Source organism: Argiope bruennichi, chromosome 5 (genome assembly GCF_947563725.1).
Source record: "Argiope bruennichi chromosome 5, qqArgBrue1.1, whole genome shotgun sequence".
Lineage (NCBI taxonomy): Eukaryota > Metazoa > Arthropoda > Arachnida > Araneae > Araneidae > Argiope > Argiope bruennichi.
In genome coordinates, this window is record NC_079155.1 from 20,243,455 (window position 1) to 20,265,892 (window position 22,438).

Below are 22,438 nucleotides of genomic sequence, written 5' to 3' on the forward strand. Positions count from 1 at the left end.
ATTATAATTATTATTTATAGTTGGCTGATTGATTTCTAAGCGGACATCTTGATAAATTTCTTATTAATGTATAAGTATTGTGTTGAAAAGTATTTCGACTTTTTGCCATTTTATTTAAACTTGCCGTTATTAATTATTTTGCTATTTGAGCTTGTTACAATAACTGTTACTTCAAAATTAGTTATAAAAAATAAAATTAAAATAAATACAAAAAATATTGATGGGAAACTCCCGCCCTTCGAAACTACCATTCCCTAAGTGTTTCTATAAAATTTAATCCGAATTGGGCTCTGTCGCCTCCAGCTGATGAGTTTTAGACTGAAAACAGTCTTAAGTTCCTGATTTGATCCATGAGAAACTGGACTTTGCCATTAATGTAAGGTGGTACATGCCAAATATACGAAAACAGAAATAACGTTTTAATAGAAAGAATAAAATTTCAAGACAGCAATATTTGTTCTTACCAATTCGTCATAGTAAAAAAATATATATATTAAAAAAATCTTTACATAAGCATCTTGTTGTTTCAAAACGGAATATCAATTCAATATATCAAACCTCGATTTGCAATTTTTGCTCGATTTTATGCCGACATACATTTAGTTTTGAAATGCATTTTTTAAAACGGAAAAAATTACTTAAATTATTTGATATTGTTAATCATATATCGAATTTTCTGCGAATTTATATTTTATTCATGCAGTATTACATTTCAAAATTTTTTTAATTTATTCATTTGAATTTAAAAAAGAGCAATTTTACTATACGATTATAATTTATAGTTGGTTCAATGATTTGCAAATCAGTATTCTGATAAATTTCGTATTAATGTATAAATACTGTGTTAAAAAAATTTTCCACTTTTTACCATTTTATTTAACTTTTTAAAAAAATGTTTTGGCATCAATTTATTTCTCTTGATTATTATATAAAAAAAACTATCTTTTCTAATATATTTTGAATATATTAGCAAACTTTTTATTTCACAGACAACAATGAAATCTCACTAGTGTTCCCAATTTTTTTTAACATAAATAATTTTCTTGGAAAGTTTTAGAAGTAAAAAAAGCTCCACTTTTGAAACATAATCTGTCCACTTTTCACTCTCTTACAAAAATAAACACAAAGTTTTGTCTATTAAAAAAACTAATAACAGCCAAAGCGATGCTGCCATTTTATAATCAACAAAATGTGCAAACGATCTTACTTATTTTCCCAAACGAATGCAAATTAGTTTGATTAGAATGCCTTCATTGGCTCTTTCGACCGTTTTGTCTCGAGACGTTGAACTTGCAAGTGAGGCAACCTCATCCCCCCCCTCTTCCCTCCCTCCACCTCAGAAGTCACTGGATATTCCAGACAACTTTCAGGTGACTATAAAAACATTAGGTCACTCGAACACCGGGTTCAAAAGCAAAAGATCCCTGTCATGTGGATGATCTAGAAGCTCCTGTGAGAGGTGGTCGTCGTCGGTTCCTTCGCTCATTTACTTCGCAGTGGACTTAAAACAATGTGCTGGACTTAAACCCATTTGTGACTGGACATTAGATTTCTGTTGACCATCAATAGTGTTTGTGTTTATCTGTACTATTTTTGGGTGAGTGTTACTGGTTGATTAATTATTGATGGAGAATTCTTTTTGTGGTACTATTCTAAAAATAGTACTCGAAATCAATTGTGGAATAATTGCCATTTTAATAGCACTGTCCATTTCCTAAATAAGCATAATCATTGCAATTTAGCAAGACGAAAAAATATTTTTCTTTGTATGTTTTGAGTTATTTGAAATGACGCTTAATGACTCATTAAGCTGATTAAATATAGCATGGTTCTTTAAATTCTAAATGTTCTTTATTCTCTAGAATATAAATGATTTTTATTAAGGTAACGATTATTTAATTTTGTGTATCTTATAAATTAGTTTCAATAATGATTTAGAAAACTGTGGTTTTAAATTTACTAATGGAAAGAGTAAATAAGTGAAGGTTTGTTTTTTACTTTTTTTTTTTCCTGAAACAAAACATTAATTTCAAGAATAAGGATTTATTTATATATAACATTGATGAGATCTTTAAAGAGTGCTTGTGTTAATATTACTGTACTTCCCTTTCACAATAGTAAAAGGCATAATTTGGAAAAACAAGATAGAAAGAATATTGGTAAATGAATGGAAATAAGTGATATCCAAAAAATACACATCACATTGTTTTACAATTTTAACTAACTAATTGATAATATTTTGTGCAAACTATAAAAGAGGCCAAAGCGGCTTATTAAAAGTCCTTTCAATCTTTAAAATAATTGAATCTACTTTGAAATAGTAACTTTTATAATTTTTAAAACTCTTAAGACAAATTAAAGAGACAAAGAGTAATGAGTTTTTTTTAAAATTCATGCATTCCTTTTTAAAATTATTTCATCAGTTTCCAAAAACCTTCAGGAGACTCTGGCATTGAATTTCGTTCTCAAATTTTAAAAAATAATCAAATTTTGAGAAACAGAAGAAGGAGTTTTGAACAAGGAGAAACAAATTCTCTTGTTTCCTAGTTTTAAAACATGTTTTTTATTTTTTGAAAAAACAAGATAGGTTCTAATATTTCATTAAAACATTCTAATATTTTATTTAAATACATTTTTATTTTAATACATGATTCTAAAGTGTCAAATATTCGATTTTATTGATAAATATTGTTATTTTAGCTGTTGAAATATCAATTATATCGGTAATTTAGTAGAAAAATACAAGTTCATCCTGAATTGCATATTTAAATATCATTTTTTGAATTTAGCAAAAAGAATGAAATATTTCATATTGTATAGTTGCTTTGATTAAAGCTATTGGTATAGTTAAACTGCATGAGTTGTTCTGTACGTGCGTTACATACAAATTAAATTGTTGTTTAACATTTAATTCTCTAAATTATCGAATTCAAAACAATGCAATGAAACGAAGATAAAATTACTTCTGCTAGAGTAAATAAAATGGTGAGTCAATGAAAAGTCAATGAAATAAAAAAAAATTAAATTATGCCACAAAAATATTAATTTTTGTAAAATCCTCCCATTTCTGAAAGAGATTATTGAAATATTTCTTTCAAAATTAAATTTAAACTGTCTTTTGATTATCAATTATAATTAAAAAGAATTAAAATGCTTGGAGGAAACATACTAATCTTTTAATTTTAACTCCGAAATCAATATGGTATTACAATGTTCGGAAAATACATTTCTTTGTTTATATTTGTAAAAAATTATTGATTGTAGTCCGAAAACTTTAGCAATATAAATGAAAAAAATTAAAATTTTCAGATTTCGAATTTTTTTATAAGTTTTTATTATGCAAATTTAATTAATCATCGCTTTAGTATTAATTTTAAACATTGGTAAATAAATAAAAAAAAGCTTGTTGCTTGACGTTATCTTCAGTTATACGTAATAAGTTTATAGAATTATTAAGTAAGTGCGAATTTTTATTTTTTTTAACCTTGTAGTTACTTGGCATTGAGAGAATGTTGGATTAAGTTGATATTCATATTAAAGAAATACAAATTCCTCTCTCAGTTAATAATAAACAATAGTTCGTTAACAATACTAACTTCATTATCTAATTTTAAATAATATTTATTTATTTTAATTTATATATTTTCTCTAAAATCGTATATTAATTAAAAGTTGCTTTCATAAGATTAATTAATAGACGAGTGATCTTCACGAATTTTCCGTGATGGTTCATTTTCAAAAAAGAAAAAAAAAAAAGTACTTTTAAAAAAATTGTAAAATCCATTTCATTTTTATTTTCTTTTTCTTTTTATTTAGAATAAAGAGTTTAATTTTTGTTCTTGTTCAAAATTTATTATATAACTAAGTCACCGAAATAAAATATTTTTTTTTAAATAAAATGGTTTCTTTTCCATATTAGGATGACATTTTCTGGGAGACAAAAATACCCTAATTTTAAAGAGAAAAAAAAAACAAATAAAAATTTGGAATATACAGATAAACTTTTAAATAAGTTTCGAAAATTTTCCAAAATTTAATATTATCGAATTCGAACTTCCATTTGAGAATTGTAATTAATAATAAAAAAGATACATCTTATCTCTTATTTCATTACTTTTATTTAGGTAAAGGAATTTTTTTTCAACACTGTGACATGAAAATCTTTTAGTTTATTTAATAAGTAGATTTTGATTCATTATTTTGACAACGGGCATAATAAGAAACCGATGAAAAAATTTATAATGATTTTAAGAGTTGTTTGTTTGGTAATATTATTAATGCAAAGCCAAACTCCGGGTTTAATGCTATAAGAGACAGTTTATTTGATACTCACCAATTTTAAAAAATGGACTAATGTATAAATAATATCATAATCTAAAACTTCCATTTCCTGTAGTTGATAATTAACGTAACATTAAAAGCAAATTCAATGGACATAGGAAATTATTTTCTTTCACTTCGAATAATCGTCTGCTTAATCTATAATTTACTTTACATCTATAATTTACAAACTTTTACATTTCTAAAACAATACGATATGGATTCAATTCAATTTAGGGAATGACTTTTTATACAAACTCAAACTCAAAATATTTGATAATATTGCAATATGTTTTAAATCAAAAATTCAATGATATAACTTCTACTTCAATGTTTTAAGAAAATTGATAAAAAGAAAAGAAATAAAAATATATGAAATATTCGAAAATATTTTTAAAAATTCCGTTTAATTTCATTGTTGGTTCAGAAGCTTTTGATTCATTGAATTGGTGAAATGAATAAAAAATTTTCTACTTCGCTTTTTCACTCTAATTGTATGTATTATTTTTTCCATCATTTTTATTTTTACACTTCGCCACTGTTCTGCATGTGTCTGATGTTTAAAGCAAAATTATAACCTGGCACCTGTTCAAGGTCATTTTTTTATATTACTTAGTGAAAAGAATAAAAACAATCTATATTTATACTTATAATAAAGCTCAATGTGTGTGTGTGTGTGTGTGTGTGTGTATGTTGGCGCTCTACAGGCCAGACCGTTTGACTTTACAGCTACCAAATTTGGTTACATGTATACCTTGGAGATGCACCTGGGTCCCTTTTTTGAATTTTTAATTAGAATTTTAATTATTAATTAAAAACTAACTTTCCTGCCAAAAACTCTTTTAATTTCCCCACCGCCAAATGAGTAAGATTACAGGTTTTTTTTCCCACGCTAATGAGGGTAGGCTTAACAGGTTTTCGACCAATTATTTCAAATAATTCTGTTTATTTTCGTAATGTTGGATGCATTTAAAATTAAACATTATTAATTAATCCATTTTTCGGATTTATTCTGAAGTACTTTTGAATTAAAATAAAACAGAATAAAGGAAATTAAAAATTTCTGTTCTGCTTAGCGTTACTCCAACTGGCATAGAAAATTCAAGCATTTGCGATACCATAACTGGCGTTGAAAATGCACGCATGCGCATTGTGTTCTGATTGTTGACAACTGATTTGCTGTTTTGTTTTATTTCAGCTACATACTGTAAATAAAATGTTTTTAGGTTAGTTGTGTGCTTTTGTAATTAAATTGTATTTATGTTAGTTATATATTTTTCGTATGTGCTTATAGTTTTAAGTACATCGTTTTTTTAAGTAGTTTTTTTTCTTTCTCCTACGCTAACAAGGGTAGGCTGAACATGCTTTCGACTGATTATTTCAAACGATTCTGTTTATTTTCTTAATGTTGGATGCATTTAAAATTAAACATTGTTAATTAATAGATCTGTTCATGATGAATCTGAGAAAAGTTGTTAAAATATTCTTGAGATATTACATAAATTAAGAAAGATATTCTTTAGTGCCCATAAGGTTTAAATGCTCGGCGACTCTGTTTTCAGTGCTCATATTTTTTTAATAAATGCTTTGTTTCAGTAAAAAAAATGTTCTTATATTAATTGCAGTTTAATCATTTACACTTTAATTTAAAGCATAAATTCTACGGGTGCTAACAGAAAATTAGAGAGATTCATATTACGTTATTTCTGAAGGCCTTTATAATATTATGAGTGAATTATATGACTACCAAAATTCGAAGCTTTAAAATATTTTAATGAAGAAGCTATTAAAGAAGGAGTTATATAAAATAGTTAATTATTAAAATTTTAACGAGCATTAAAATGGGCGAACCAGCTGGTCGCCAAAGACGGCTAGTATAAAATAAACACAAAAAAGATAAAGCAATTCTTTTCAAATTAAACGAAGAGTGTTTAAAAAATAGAATTCTATAATTGATTTAAAATAGATTTCAATATTTTTAAAAATTTATTTTGCGCTTAATTTTATTGAAATGAAATTATTTAATATTGTTGTTGTTTCACTTCAATACCAGCACATACTACTTTTTAAAGAATCAAATCAGAATTCAAAAATTAAATAAGACTGCTTTCTTTTTTTAAAAAGCACACTTTTACGTTGAGTTAAACCCTTCTTCCATTGTCTGCAGAAGAATTAGATACAAGCAGCTTTGCAGCTGTTTATTAATGGTCTATTCTTTTCATCTTTATTTGTAAAAAACGAAAGCTATCCATCTGGCAATGCAGTATACGATAAAAGCAGATGCGTTCTTCTTGAAAAACAATTATCGTTTTGTTGAACAAGATATGACTGGAAGTTTGAGTTCGGTTACATTTAGTTTCATTGATTTAACGCTTCCGTTTTCTTTATTTTACAAATCAACAATTTAATTCTTTTAGTTAAAATAAATTTGAACCGTTGCAGATAAGGATTTTTTTTTCATTTTATATAAAAGCTAAAATAAAATAAAAAAAGCTTTTATAAAAAAAGGATTTTTTTAAAAAGAAACACTTTATTAATTAATTCGTCATGATATTACTCTGTTTTTTTAAACTTTTTTTCTGTATTAAATGAAAAAATAAATTGTTTTCTTTTACACGTTTAATGCAAGGATAGTCAGAAGGAATATACATGGAATTGTAACAGCGTACCTGGCAAATAAAACTTGCTCTTTATTTTATAAACTCTTTTTTTACGTGTCTATTTTGGTTCTCTTAATAATTATTTATAAGTCATCGCTAATAATTACTCAAGTGAAATTTTAGGTCACAAAAGATTAAGGGAAAAAATATTTTTCTGTTTGATTCATTCTTTTTTACTGTAGCATCGATAAACTCCTAATTATTATAAATTTATATTATAGATACCCTTAAAGAATTCCAGTAGCAATTAATTTAATACAATTTTAGCTTATACATATTACAAAATATTTAAATATCGCAGTAAATTCTTTACCCCTGGATTATATGTGATATAATTAACTGATAGTAAATCAAAACCAATATTCAAACATGTGGATTTTTATAATTCAATAAAGTAAAATATATATTTTAATATATAAAGTGTTTTAAAGTAAATATATATATGTTTAAAATTATCATTAAAATAATGGAACTAATTTTACTCCTTTGTCCTTTAGGGAGATATTCAGTAACTGCCGAGAAAAATGATAGCAGAATTATTGTGTGTGTGTTTTTATCAATTTAATATAAAACAACTTTATGTTTTTAAAGACTTTTCTTTTAATGGCACACTTGAAATTTATCTCTTATTAACTACAAATTGGATTTCGGGAAAATTGTGTTACTTCATGCTATCAAACGTTATCAGAAGTTACAAGGACTATGTTATGATTTGTCAACACATTTAATTTATCCACTTCCGAATTCGAAGAAATGAGATAAAAAAAACTTTAAAATCAAACAAGAAAGAAGCTTGTTCACTTTTCATGTCATTCGACCAGCTGCTACATGTTTATTTTGATTATTTTAACTTCCAGGGTTAAAAACCTTGATCTTATGAACAAGTTTTCGAGTTAGCAGCAGCATAAATAATTTTTAACAAATTAAAATTTTTCCTGATTCTGCTAAATAAATAAAAAATAATATTATTTTGACCATAACCTACAATTAACATAGTTTGTCTTTTAATAAATACAAATTTTTAGTGACAGGAACTTACTATTGCTCAACGAAATTAAAAAGATGCGCAATATGAATAATCATGGTTTTAATTTTATTTTCTGAAATGGACTTTTTTTTGTAGAATAATTTATATTTTTTTCTCATTTAATTTATTATATAAATGAAACCTATCCTATATATGATGCTCTAGAGAAATATGAAAAAAAAAATCTTACTGCATTTTGACATCGTCTGAATTTATTTTAAAGTTTATCGTTTTATCTTGATTACTGATTCCAAATATAAAAAAGAATAAAACTTTTAGAATAATTATTTGATTGTTCCATTTGGAAAAAATGGACAAAAAAAATCCATTTTCTTTTTATGATTAGAAAAAAAAAATCATGAATGCAAATAATTTTCGAATTTGAGATTTTATCGTTTGTAATTCGATAATTTTACGATATAGCGAAGTTTAAATAAAAATCATGCACATTCTAAATATCTGAATTCAAAATTTTTTAATAATCTAAATTCTTGTAAGCTACAAGTAATAATCCTCGAAATTTAAAGAAAAAAAAGAATGATTTTTATGAATAAAAGTATACAAAAAAGAATTTAATAGAAGTATTGAAATTACTGACTTCATGTTATTCATATCTTTGTCAGAAAAGAATTTACATCAACTAACGCACGATTTGATAACATATTTTAATAAATGCACTCAAAATGAGATATTCACATTCATTTCAATAAAAATAAAGACTAATATTATAAAAACTATGCTTAAGTTGTGTTGTATACAGAAGAGGTCAATTGATTGTTTTTCTTGAACATCTGACTACTTGAAAATATCGTTATTTTTTAAAAAACTTGTTTCATTGTAAGTAATCGAAGGATTTATTTTAATGAGAATTTTCAATTACACTTAAAGAATTTTACAGCCAGTAAATAACAGATAGCTTTAATAACGTATGAAATGTTATGAAAATCGATTTTTAATTAGAATTTTTTTCATTTCATTAAATTCTACTAAGATAATATTGATCAGGAAATTTTTAATTTCTTTGATATTCTTTTTTCCCCCCTTGATTATAGATGCAGTGGCACTGGAAGTTAAAATAATATTTTATGCAAATAATAACTTAAATTCTCTGGAAACTATTCATCCGATGACTTTCCGCATTTATTTAGTATATTTTCTCTTTGTATCTATAATGCCTTCATTTTTTAAATAATATATTCTACAAATCCAATTAAATAATTTTTATAAATTCTGATTAAACTTCTTTTGTAGTGTAATAGCGAAACTTAAAAAATGCCCTTTTTAATTGAAAAATTAAGATTTTCCTTATATTTGTTCAATTTTTTTTTTTTTTTTTCTTTTTCGCCAGGATAAAGAAAACACATTACAATTAGATTATTCTCAATTGTAATTATCAAATTAATAATTATCATAATTATCAAAAAGAATAATACAAATTTCCGTTTGCATTTTCAATCATATATATAGCGCGACATAATCAGATACATTTCTTTACGATATAAGTCTACAAATTATAAACTAAACTCGAATCAATGGATTAATAAAGAGTTCTACAAACTATAGTAACAATAGGTGAAAAATTCGCCAAATCTCTAGAAATAATCCGAAGTATAATTCAAACTGAAAACGAAAGAGACGCATACTATTTATAATTTTTTCTTCCTCAGAGTAAAAGTTACTACAATATGCTAGCCTTGCACTGACAATGCGGAAATAGATTTTTAACCACCCGCATAAAAACAGGACCTCCCTTCTTAGTACGAAACGTGCAAGACGACGTAACCGTTGCTAATGCAAGCATGTATGAAGCTAACTTAGGAAGAACAGGAATTACTTTTGAGAACTTGTACTTACTAATAACTCGGTAGTCAGAATCGATTGCTTTTGTTATTAAATATGGATATATGTGATCTATGGTGAAAGATGTTATTGAAGGTCAAAGTGAGGCCTTGTTGGTCACGTAGAGGGAAATATGTAATTAACCCTCAACCTCCGAGTCCAGTAAGTTTCTGAAATCCATAAATATCTTAATGGATTGTATTTCTTTTTCATTATTTATTTAGTAACATCAATTGTATTTAGTGTATCTTTGTGACAATTTTATTAAAATGATTATTTTGGTTTTACTTACAACATGTAATTCTTAAACATATTAAATATTAGATATTCTAAAAAACTGCAATAAATAACATCTTTATTATTGACTAGTCGCCTCAAGCAATCATTTGTTCTCCATGAATATTGGTTATGTTTAATTTCAAATAACTCCTTTTCTATAACTTCCAAACTGTCTGATATAAAGAGCCGTGTTTTTTTAATTGTCTTAGTTAAGTTCTGTTTATTGTGTGCATGAATCTTTCTAATGGAGATAGTCCCATAACATTACAGTGTTATTAAACTTAAATTTCCTGTTCATATATCTTCCACATTTCGCAATATTGTAACTTCATCTTTTTATTTGAATTGTAAACTATGCAAATATTTTACAGAATTTTTCTTTTTCAGCTTTCAAAAATTGAATAAAATTACAAGATTAAATATTTCATGAAACGATGTAAACGGTTTGAATTTTAAGGCAACAATGTAATTTATTCTTAGAAATAAAGGAAAAGTTAAAAAAAATTGCCAAAATTTAGTAAAAATTTGCACGTTTATTAAATTAGTATCATTAAAAATACATTTTTTTTTAAATTTTGAAACGGTGTAAAATTTATTTTTGTGCAGTAATATTTTCGGAAGTTATCACAGAAAAACTTCACAATTCAACTTAATTTTAATTAAAATTATATTTAAAATTTCAAAAATTTTGTCAGATGTTCACATCATTACCTTCTAAGGTAGAAAAAAGATTTCAAAAGATTTCGTTTCTGTCAGAATATTACTTTACAGAATAATTTAAGGTTAAATAATAACATTTGTTCAATTTTAGAAAAATCTATTAATCTATTTTAATCATTATCAATGAAAGGACTTTTTAGACAACATATTATATTTATTTGCGAAAACAATAATATGAATATGTATATGTATGTTTTTTTAATGAATATGAGTTTCTTATTTGCGGAAATAATCTCATAAATAAAGTGGTTTAATTAAAGAAAAAAAAAGAAACTATCTTTAAAATTAGTCTTTTTTTTTTCAATGTTAAGAGAATCACTAATCTTAAAATCCCTTTTAAAAATATTCAAAACAAACATCAAGAAAAATGTTTCCCAAATGCAATAAAAAATAATAGAGTAATTTCTATAATTTAAAGTCTTTATAAAAAAATTATCAATATCTCAGAGTAAAACGAAGCCTAAAAATTAAGGCAATTTAGGAATCTCTTCAATTGTCATCTCTTCAAACACATGTAGCGCATAAGCTGAATTAAAATAAATTCAAAACCCCACTTTTAAAGCATTTGCAGTTTTTACTAAAACTAAGCAAAATTTCATTACTTTCGCAAGGAGCCATGATACATTGTTTCAAATCAAATGAACTAAACGAATTCTGAATGTTAAAAAAGTTATTCTTCTCAGTTGTATGAAATTTAGCTTTATTTTCAGAATTTCTTGACTGTTCAAAGATACTGTTTTAAATTAAAATCATTTGAAAGAATATTTTAGAAAAGAATATTTTGTTCTCTTATATATTTCGAATATAAGAACCGAAATCAATATCCGAAAGAAAACGCAGCAAATAAATTTCTTTGTTGGAGCAGACGATAAGATTAAAAATTTAGTCTCCAGCTTCTAAAAGTTCCGTTCCGTCTCTATTTTATTTAATAAACTCTTTACTCAAGCATTTCCTGCCTGCTGTTGCCAAACGACATCACAAAAATATGCTTTTAGAAATTAATCACTTGCATCATATTTGTTTTATTTTCATGTTAGCTTGCACTCATATTCATAATTATATGTTCCTCAATAGTAACATGATCTAGATACAAATGTGAACAATTTTAATAAATAATCTGAATGAAATTAATTGATAAATTTGAATGAAAGAAATAATTTTTAAATGGTACTAAATCATTTCAATGTTTTTATAAACAAATAATAATTTGTGTTAAATACATTAAATGAGATGAAATACATATTTAAATGGCTTTCAATTGAATTCTCAAATTATTCTAATAATCATCTTCATGATCAATTTAGAATTAACTAAGCCTTAAAGATATAATATTTGTACATCGACACTTTAAAATATCATTCATAATTAAATCAGTACTTAATATATAATGTCCTGAACTTTTGCTGAAATAATAAAATGCTAAAAGAAGTAAGGTATAATATTTGTTATTACTTACCATTGAAATTAAAATAAGCAGTACTCATAATAGTTAAAAAATTAATCTAGATTTATAGAATAAAGAATAGTTATTAGAGGAAAAAATTTACAATTTAAATTTTATCCATATTTTGCTTTACAGATGAATTTGGTTAAGCCAGTTTTTCTAAGAATTTGATTTTAATTTGTACTCATAATAGTTATTTTTTGATCACTTACCTTTAATGAATATTATTCGCAAGTCGCAGATGCAGAATTTTTTAAATGAGAGACTTATGATTTAAACATTACATGAAAATAGAAAATAATTAGTTGCTGAAATGGAATAGGAATTATTTTCTATAAGAAATTTTACTGCAAATTTATTTTTCTTGCGCCTTTGGATTTGTTATTTATTTAACCAATTAAGAATGATCTTTATAATTCTAAAAATAGATTAATTCCTTCTAGTTGCTTAATTGATTTAAAGGAATAAATTCAATTATTTTACTATGCTTTTTTTTTTAGTCTTTATTTATTTTGAAAGATTCATATCATATTGTTGATTAGATTTTTAAAAAATTCACAAGATTAAAACTTAGAGGAGGCTTATAATACGATTAGCTGAATTTTACGATGACATAATTACTACGTAACCACATTTTCCGGGCAAATTTGTTAATTGAGGGGACGATTATATGTTTTGTTTCCATTATCACATTTTTTTTCCTTTCTAAGTTGTATTGAAAATTAAATAAAAAAAAATAGAAGAACAATTAGTGCCCTAACTGAATCAATACATAATAAGATTAAAATTCTACATTTTAAAAATTAGATTTCATAAAAAAGACTTTAAAGTTATCAGTCCGCATTTCTACATTGTTATATAAAGACATTTAAAAATTGATGGCTTTTATTCAATATTGAAAGCATATTTGTTTGTTTACATTTGAAAGTATATTTGCACAGAAGACATTAAAGAAGACAAATTTCATTAAGAAAATTTAGATTATTTCAAATATGGTTTGAAATCAACTAATTAAAAGAAAAGAAGGAAAATTTACATTTTCAAAATTCTTACTGTGTATATTTAATTTTTTAATAAAAATGTGTCTGTTTCTTTTATCGAATTATTTCAACTTTCTTGTAATATGAATTATTTACCGCTAGAAGACTTATAGAATCAAATTTTTTTTGTTTGTTATAAATTAATATGATATTATAACGTAATTTATAATAAATACTAAATAAGAAAATATCTTCTTTTGAATGTCATCTTCTTATATGCAATGTTATAATTAAAAAATTTGTTTTTGTGTAAGTCACGTGATTTATGGTATGACAAATTATTTCCAGTATTATAAGATTTATAATAAAAATATTACATAGTGGCATTTAAAAAAATTATTTTGTAGCATTTTGGTGCTGTTTTAATTAAATCATTTTTCTATTATAGGCTGTTTATTATTGCAAGAAGCTTCTAATTACAATGTTGTGGACGCAAGCTCTCATTGCTTTCGTGGCAGTTGCAAGTGTAAGTATGAAATCTATATTTAACGACATCGTGAAATTTTTATATAATATTTTGTACAATACAAAAGAGAACGATTCAAATATCAATTAAATATTTGATTTTTGAAGCATTTATTCCAATATTTTAGACAAACGATTTTCTTTCCGGATGGTTTGTTTTCCTCCATTTGTGACTTAAACTGTGTTCCTACTATTCACCTACTAATCCTACTAATCACCGAAATACTATTAATAGTATTTCGGTGATTTTTAATAAAATTACCAAAACATTATTTCATAAATTATCAAACAAAACGAAGCACTGATGAAAATCAAAATAATAAGAATATATAAATGATCAATTCTTATTTTTATTGAACTAGAACGAATCTTCGTTTTGTTTTTATTCGAATCTTTTGTGACTGCATGATATCTTAAGATGAATTCATTCGTTGAAGATTGTTCTAGACAACTCATGCTGAATACAAACATATTTTTTCTAATGCGTTAATCTGACATAAGATAATTAATCTCTTTGGTATATTTTTTTGAATCGTAAACTTTTTTTATTCCCTTCACAAGAACGCTTTATCATCGTCGGTTTTACTTCCGGAGTCAACGAACACGCAACAATATGTAAAAACAAATGTTGAGGTTCGTCTTTCGAATGAATATCATCAAAAGATGTAATTAAAAATAACAGGTGTCTTCGCAAAAGCATTCTAAACAGAACAAAGCACAGCAACCAACCAATCATCTAACACCATACAAATTCATTCATTGTCAAATTTATCGTCGCTTTTTTCGATCGCTTTGCCTACCGAAGCAAATCTGTCCAATCGCCCTCAATCATTACAGAGATTTGTCGCATAAGAAATAGAAAAGAAATCTGTCTTCCGAAATTCCATTTAGGCGTAAAATAAATTGCGGCATCGAATACTTTGTTGGGCATCGCACAACATTCTGTTTTGCATCCGGTCACTCGGGCAAAGAAGGAGGAACACGCGATTTCCCCGCTGACCCAGTTGGCAAAAAACAATCGCCATTCCTCCAAAGGTCAAGGGCTTCCTCATCCTTTTGCCTCGCGGTGCTGGGAAAACTTCCGTGTCTGGGGGCCCCCCTCTCATTAAATCAGGGGATACCCACTTTTCGGTCATCACGGGTCACTTCCTGATTCTGCTGCCAATGATATAATTCTGGACTATGCGATTCGCGCCAATTTTGAAACATAACCGGCTCGGCAAGATGCTCTTGTTAGCCAAAAATGCCGTTCACTGTGTGACCGGCAAATTATCTGTCGTTTTGGAATGCCGCGTAGGAAATCTTGAATCTGTTTGTGCAATTTGAAAGGACATTAAAGTAATTGTCGAGGTGTGCAACAAGTAATGTCGCAAATAATCAGAAGAATATTTATCGCTTAAGGGAGGAAAAAAAATCTGTTTTCTTTTCAAATTTGCTATCTTGAGAATAAAAAAGACAGCTGAATTTATTACATCTTAAATATTTTTTGGTAAATAAGAAGTTTCTAATTAAAATATAATTTAATTTAACATTTAAAAAAAAGGAAAAAATCCAAATTTTTCTTTCAAATTCAATGGAAGTAACTAAATTCTTTATATTTTAGATATAGTTTATGAGCAGAAATAAAAGATTTCAAATTAAGATTTATATTTCATTACAACTGAAATGTAAGGGGAGATATTTAATGTTATTAAAAAAATTCTGAAAACCAATGTTTTTTTCGCGCTTTTTTTATTGGGGGGGGGAGGCTAGAAGAGAGACACTATACTTACTTTTTTCGCATTTCATAATCTTTCGTCCTCAAATATTATATCTGTATTAAATGTCTAAGCAAAACTTTGACAAATTTCAAAAAAAAAAAAAAAAAAAAAATGATAATTTTTCTAAAAAAAATGAGAGAGTGAGATAATTTATGTTAAATTTTAACAATCTTTGGCAACCATATTATTCAGATGGAATATAAGCTTCCCATTCCATTAAATTATGAATATGATATACGTTTATTTAAAATTTCACCATATAATTTCATAAGACTGAAACACATGATTTTCATACAATACTATAATTACTCGACATGTAAATTATTAAAAAGTGTATAAATTATCAGATAAAAAGGAAAGTGAAAATTCTACTTAGGAGTTAATGTCCACATAAAGCATTGAAAAAAATTTAAAATTTAACATTGGCAAATGTACATAATTGAATGGTTTTATGGAACAATGAAATTGGTTTCAAATTTCATCATAGCAATAAAAAATGGTGTAGTCGATTGTGTATCTACTTAAAATTTAATATGAGGAGAACAAACTGTACGGAAAGGAATCTTTCATCATTAAAAAAAGTAATTTATTTTGAGTTTTAAGATAGTGTAAAAACCTTTCTTTGAAATAATACTTTTGGGTGATATGCTGAAAATCATCGATAATTGCTTACATTTTAATTAACTTCTAGATTTTGAAAACATAATACTGACTCTCTTCTTGTCTTGAAGATACATGTGCCAAAAATGATAATAGTAGATTTTTATAAAAAGAAAAGCATGTAAATAAATATTTGTCTTTACATATAGTATACAGATTTTTCTTAGAAAATAGAAACGTTTCTTATCAATAAATAAATCACAGTATTAATATTAAAATTCTAGGATGTTTTACACATAACAATTACAAATAAATAATGCTTGAATTATTTTTTCTTTCTTCTCTTTCCCGGTTTAAACAGCCTGTTAGCTTTAGATAAAAAAGAATACTTTTCAAATGTTCTTTTCTCTCTTCCATCTATTCTTATAATTTTACATGCATGAAATGTTTATGTAAAATTTGTCTGTTATTTTTCACCTTTCCTTTTTATCTTTCATTTTGAAAAAAAAAATTAGATTTTCTTTATTATATTAAAACTATTTAATTCATTCCTTTAATCATATCATTTTCTTTTTTATATTAAGCAAATCTTTATTCACGGTAAGGATGTTTCCAGTTCAATTTTCATGTCTCCTATAAACTTACCAAAAAATTTTAATAATTTATGGTGGGATAAATGGCTTGAGAAATAATAAATTGCATTCTTATTTAACATAATGCTGCGAATTTGAGCTGCAATGAAACCCACGGAATGCTAAATTTCAGGTTCCGGGAGAGTAGGAGGGGGGCAGGCTAATTAAAGGTTACAGTAATTTTCGTAAACCATTCTCTTACAATTTTTAGTCTCTTTTTTTAAAAAAAATATTGCCCTAAAAACAAATACAAAAGAAAAATATTGATTTGGACCGCTAATTTTATGTACTAGAAGATTTGAATTAACGTCATCAAATTGAGATATTTTGGAATTCAGGCCAGTCCTTAAAACGAAGACTTTTACTTTGCAAACTATTCAGATTTTTTTTACAATGATTAGATTTTGATATCAATAATGACCGATATCACCTGTAAAACATACTAAGTGATGAAACAAATTTTAAAACAAATCTGAAGATAGTGCCAGTCAAAGCTGTTATCAAAATGAAGATTATAAATTCTTTTTAAAAATTTATGAATGATGTTTGGAATGAATCTGATGTTTAATATATCCTTATACTATACTATAAAATTATTAAAATTATAATGCACCTTAATTGATAAATCTACTGATTCTGTATTACAGATCGTGTTGGGTGCGGAAGAAATCAAAGAGAAAATCGACACTGCTGACTCTTCTCCTCCTACGGAAGGAAAAGACGAATCAAAAGTGCTCCAAGAAAGAGGAGATATACAGCAAACATATAAACCCAACCCTCAAAAGAAAAGCGGGGGTGCTCAAGAATCTGTAGGAATACCCGTTAATGCGCATCCACCTATCAATCATCTCCTCATTCCACCACCAGGATTAAAAAGAAATCCAGGTCCACCTCCAGGTCTTCAAAGACATAAAGAACTTCCCAACCAGCCGATTTACAAAACATCTAATCAGATTCTTCTGCAGTCGTATGAAGTAGCCCCAAATAATCATCCCGATTCTGGTTCATATCCAGCCGGAGGACATCAAGAATTCCATCAAGATGGCAGGCAGTATCAGGGAGGTTCTCATCATGAATACACAGGTGGGCACAATTCCATACCCTACCAAGAAGGTGGAAATCAAATAGACATTCAAGGATATCATAATCCCGAGGAGGAATACAAGCCAGAGGATCAAAACGGCCTGTTTCAGGGTTTCCCAAGTTTACCCCACAGTGAACCTTGGCCATTACCCATGCCAGATATGCCAAAGATAATTCACTTGGATGTAAAGTGTGAAAAGAATTTAATGAAAGTGTCAATAGAATTTGATAAGCCTTTCCATGGAATTGTATTCAGTAAAGGCCATTACAGCCATGGTAATTGTGTACATTTACCACCAGGATCGGGACATACTAGTGTTTATTTCGATGTATCCATCAACAGCTGTGGAACACATGGAAATGCTCCTAATGGTCAATACAACAGTTATGGAGGCCAAAATGTTGCTGGAAGCTACTTCGAAAATACAATAGTTGTACAGTACGATCCTCAGGTTCAAGAAGTATGGGATCAAGCTAGACGCTTAAGGTGCACTTGGCATGATCAGTACGAAAAAGCTGTCACTTTCAGACCATTCCCTGTTGACATGCTAAATGTGGTCCGAGCTGACTTTGCTGGAGATAATGTAGGCTGTTGGATGCAGATACAAGTTGGTAAAGGTCCATGGGCAAGTGAAGTGAGTGGAATTGTCAAAATCGGTCAAACGATGACCATGGTACTTGCCATTAAAGATGAAGAAAATAAGTTTGACATGATGGTTCGAAACTGCATAGCTCATGACGGAAAACGAGCTCCTATTGAACTTGTTGACAGCCAAGGATGTATTGTGCGCCCTAAGCTCATGAGCAGATTTACCAAAGTAAAGAACTTTGGTTCAAGTGCCTCAGTTTTAGCCTTTGCACATTTCCAAGCTTTTAAGTTTCCTGATTCAATGGATGTTCACTTCCAGTGTACTATCCAAATCTGTCGACCACATTGTCCAGAACAATGTGCAGCAGCCAATCCTGGCATCGGCCATCAAATAGCTCCTAATCATGATATATATGCATCAGGTTCGTCTGCGCACGGATCGGTGGTAAGACCTCGGGAAGAAAGAGATGTTTCACAGAAAACTCAATCGGAGCCGATTGTTGAAGAAATGACAGAAATTGGTCTAAACAGAGTCATTCGTGTTGTGTCCACTGGAGATCTGGCTTTCGCTGAGCCCCCAACACAGCAGCAAAGTGTACCAGATTTCGAAAGTCACGAGTCGGATGATATGATCTGTATGTCTACCCCTGGTTTTGCTGCTTCTTTAATCGTTTTGTTGTCTATTTTAGTAGTGTCTTGCCTCGTAGCTGCTTTCCTGTGCCTCAGACAAAAATCGCCAAGAGATATCATAACATCCATTTCTGGGACAATTATCAAAAAGAAATAAGCCTTTACAAAATGAAAAAATTTCATTTCGTGTTAAAAGAGCTTATATTTCATGGAGGGTGTCCAGTAGAACTATAAGAAGTCTGAATGAGAAATAAGCAAACTGATGATACATTCTATTCTTTAAAATCACATTTACAAGATTATTTTTCGTTTAGATTGTTTATTCCTTTTAGAATGTTTTGTATTATTTAATTTTGTTTTTATTTATGATTCATGGAAAACTAATATTCGAGTTAAACAAGAGGAATGCAAACGTAATTTATGAATAATTTAAATTGCATGCAACTTATTAAAGAATTATACCATGAGGCAAAATATATAATTATGAGACAGACTGTGAAACAATTTCTTAGTTTCTTTCCCTAATTTCTTTCATTTGCAGTCTTTTTTCAATGACAGAAAAAAAAGTCAAACTTAGATTTTTTAGAAGAAATAAGGTAAATAATAGTTTTTTACAAGCTCACGAGCTGTAGGCATTAGCTAAATTCGTTAATAATTTAATTATTTCTTTCTTGAATATATATCATGAAATTTTAATGGCATTACTGTTTGTTATTGAATTTCAGAAGTGTTTGTGCGATATAGTTAGATTTAAGTGAAAAATTTAGTATTTTTTTTTAATGAACTGTTACATTTTTCTTATCATTTATATGTGCGTATAGAGGCACGGTTTCATCCTTTTTGTAAATCATTGATGTTGGATAATTGAAGATTATTTTGTGCTTTAAACTAACTTTCACTGCTCACGCTATTTTCTTAACAGGGAAGAATCATAAAAGTATTGTTTAGTAATTATTCATTTTTTTTCAGTTTTGGCAAATATATTGTTGTTGTATCATTATCAACTGTATTTTGTTTATATATACATATATAGTAGAAGGAAACTAGAGAGTGTAATGGAAACATTTGTTTTTGTATTTGTTGTCAAAATGTAAAAAATATGTGTTAACATAAACTATACATCATTTAACAGATAACTGAATGTAGTTTTTAGTGCAGGCACAATATAACTTAGATTCGCCTTTGTAGGTGAAAACAGGCAAAACAGCAACTCTTTATATAAGTATATAAAGTGAATACTTAAGTTCTGAATTAATGGACTAGTAAAATATTTTCTTTGTTAAATGAAATCATATTATTTGAAAGAATATAGGAATTCCGTCCTCTTATTGGTATGGATAAAATTTTAGATGGTTTTTGCCTCAAGTGTTATCTGTTAATGTTATATATTCTGAAACACAAGGAATTTTCTTATTAGGCCATTTAAATGTGTAACAAATCAAACCAATCAAGTGTTAAGAATGTATACAGTACTAATTAGTTCCATCTTCTGATTGGAGAGGATATATTCTTATTAATCCACTTAATGTGTAACAAATCAAATCAATCAAGTGTTAAGAATGTATACAGTACCAATAAGTTCTTTCTACTGATTGGAATGGGTTATACTCTTATTTATCCACTTAAATATGTAACAAATCAAACGAATAAGTTTTAAGAATGCATACAGTATTAATAAATTCCATCTTCTGACTGGAGATGTTCGTATTAACCAACTTACATGTGTAACAAATCAAATAAATCAAGTGTTAAGAATGTATACAGTATTAATAATTTCCATCTTCTAATTGGATTGAATATGTTCTTATTAACCTACTTAAATGTGTAACAAATCAAATCTATCATTAAGAATTTATACACTACTAATAAGTTACATCTGATTGAAATGGATATGTTCTTATTAATCCACTTAAATGTGTAACAAATCAAATCAATCAAGTGTTAAGATTATAAATAGTATTAATAATTTCCATCTACTGATTGGAGTGGATTGTTCTCCTAAGCGCTTTACTATCTAATTTCATCTTCAATTCTTACGTAAATTTAAATGGAATTCACTACTTAAATAATTCTTAACCATTTAATTGTTTAGTTTTCTATCTTATCTAATTAGATAACACTACTGTGAGAATGCATTGTTTTGATTTAGCTAAGAGTTTACCGAAGACTCAGATGTTTATATATTCTACTCAAGTTTCATATCAAATAATAACATCTATGAGTGTTTTAATTTTAGTTAATAGGATTAAGAATACAATAATTCAATAGACGTACAATGGATGAGCATATGAGTGAAGTGTTTGAGACGCTATGATAGAAACATATACTAATTAACTTCGATTCTTGATCTGTATTTTATCATGAGAGCACAGGTACATTTCTTTTTTCATAACCAATCTAAAGGGCACATCATTACTATCATTCTAAGTCATGATTCGATTTTATTTTCTGTGCATGTTTTTCATCGGCGGCCATATATGTATGTATTTATTTATTATCATTGTTTGTCATATTATTTTTGATGGTGTAGTGTTTATGTAAGTACTTTTTCCACCGAAGGGGTAATAAAGTTTTGATTAAAAACCGTCTCTTTATTTGAAAACAATATTGCTTTGCACGTTCTCTTATGGTTCTGAAGTTTTTAGTATGCCTGGTTTGGCAATAGCTGGAAATCAATTTAAAAGAATAAACTATCAGATGTACTTATAAATCTACAGTATCATTCAAAAAGAAGAAGCAGATTTTAAATATTTATTTTTAACGAATGGCAATAGATACACTCACACATTCAGGGTAGAGAAAAAGTTCAATGTTTTATTCTATGCATTCAATTTTAGCTTTTTTTGTTATGTGAGAAATATAAAATCGGAAGCCCATTTTTTGCCTCACTTGAAGTAATTGATCCCTGGCCTGGTTGTTATCATTGTAATAATTCGATCTTGCACAAATATAAAAAAAGTAGACAAAGATTTTAAGCTCTCGATATTCCTTTGGTTACGAAATTCTAAGCTTTTTCTTATGATTATGTTCGAAAGGAATTCAAATATGCTCAGTATTTTCATCTAATATGCGAAGACGGTTAGTGCTTTCCTTTGTGCATATGCAACCATCTTAAAGCAATTTCAGGCACTTTTCTTGTACCAATTGTAAATCTATTTATGACGAGTTGGCTCTTTGCTGAATCTATTGAACTACTGGATTCCCTCCTTGCATACCAAAGTACATAAAACTACTTTCCTTGAGACATATCCATTTTCTTATTAAAAAAAACCCGAATAGGGCGGCTTTTGTCAGGGTTATCCGAATGCAGGGGGAAAAAAACTTTGGGATTTCCTCTATCGCATATGCTT

The 22,438-nt window shown here is 27.5% G+C and overlaps 1 protein-coding gene across 1 annotated transcript; it reads left to right on the forward strand.

Annotated features, from left to right (window-relative positions):
- The first annotated feature begins 1,401 nt into the window (after positions 1–1,401).
- Positions 1,402–19,708, forward strand: LOC129969631 (uncharacterized). Its single transcript, XM_056084282.1, has 3 exons — positions 1,402–1,597; positions 13,718–13,795; positions 17,434–19,708. Exons 2-3 carry the CDS (start codon positions 13,751–13,753, stop codon positions 19,243–19,245), a joined length of 1,857 nt encoding a protein of 618 aa, XP_055940257.1. The 5' UTR covers positions 1,402–1,597; positions 13,718–13,750; the 3' UTR covers positions 19,246–19,708.
- Positions 19,709–22,438: the final 2,730 nt, after the last annotated feature.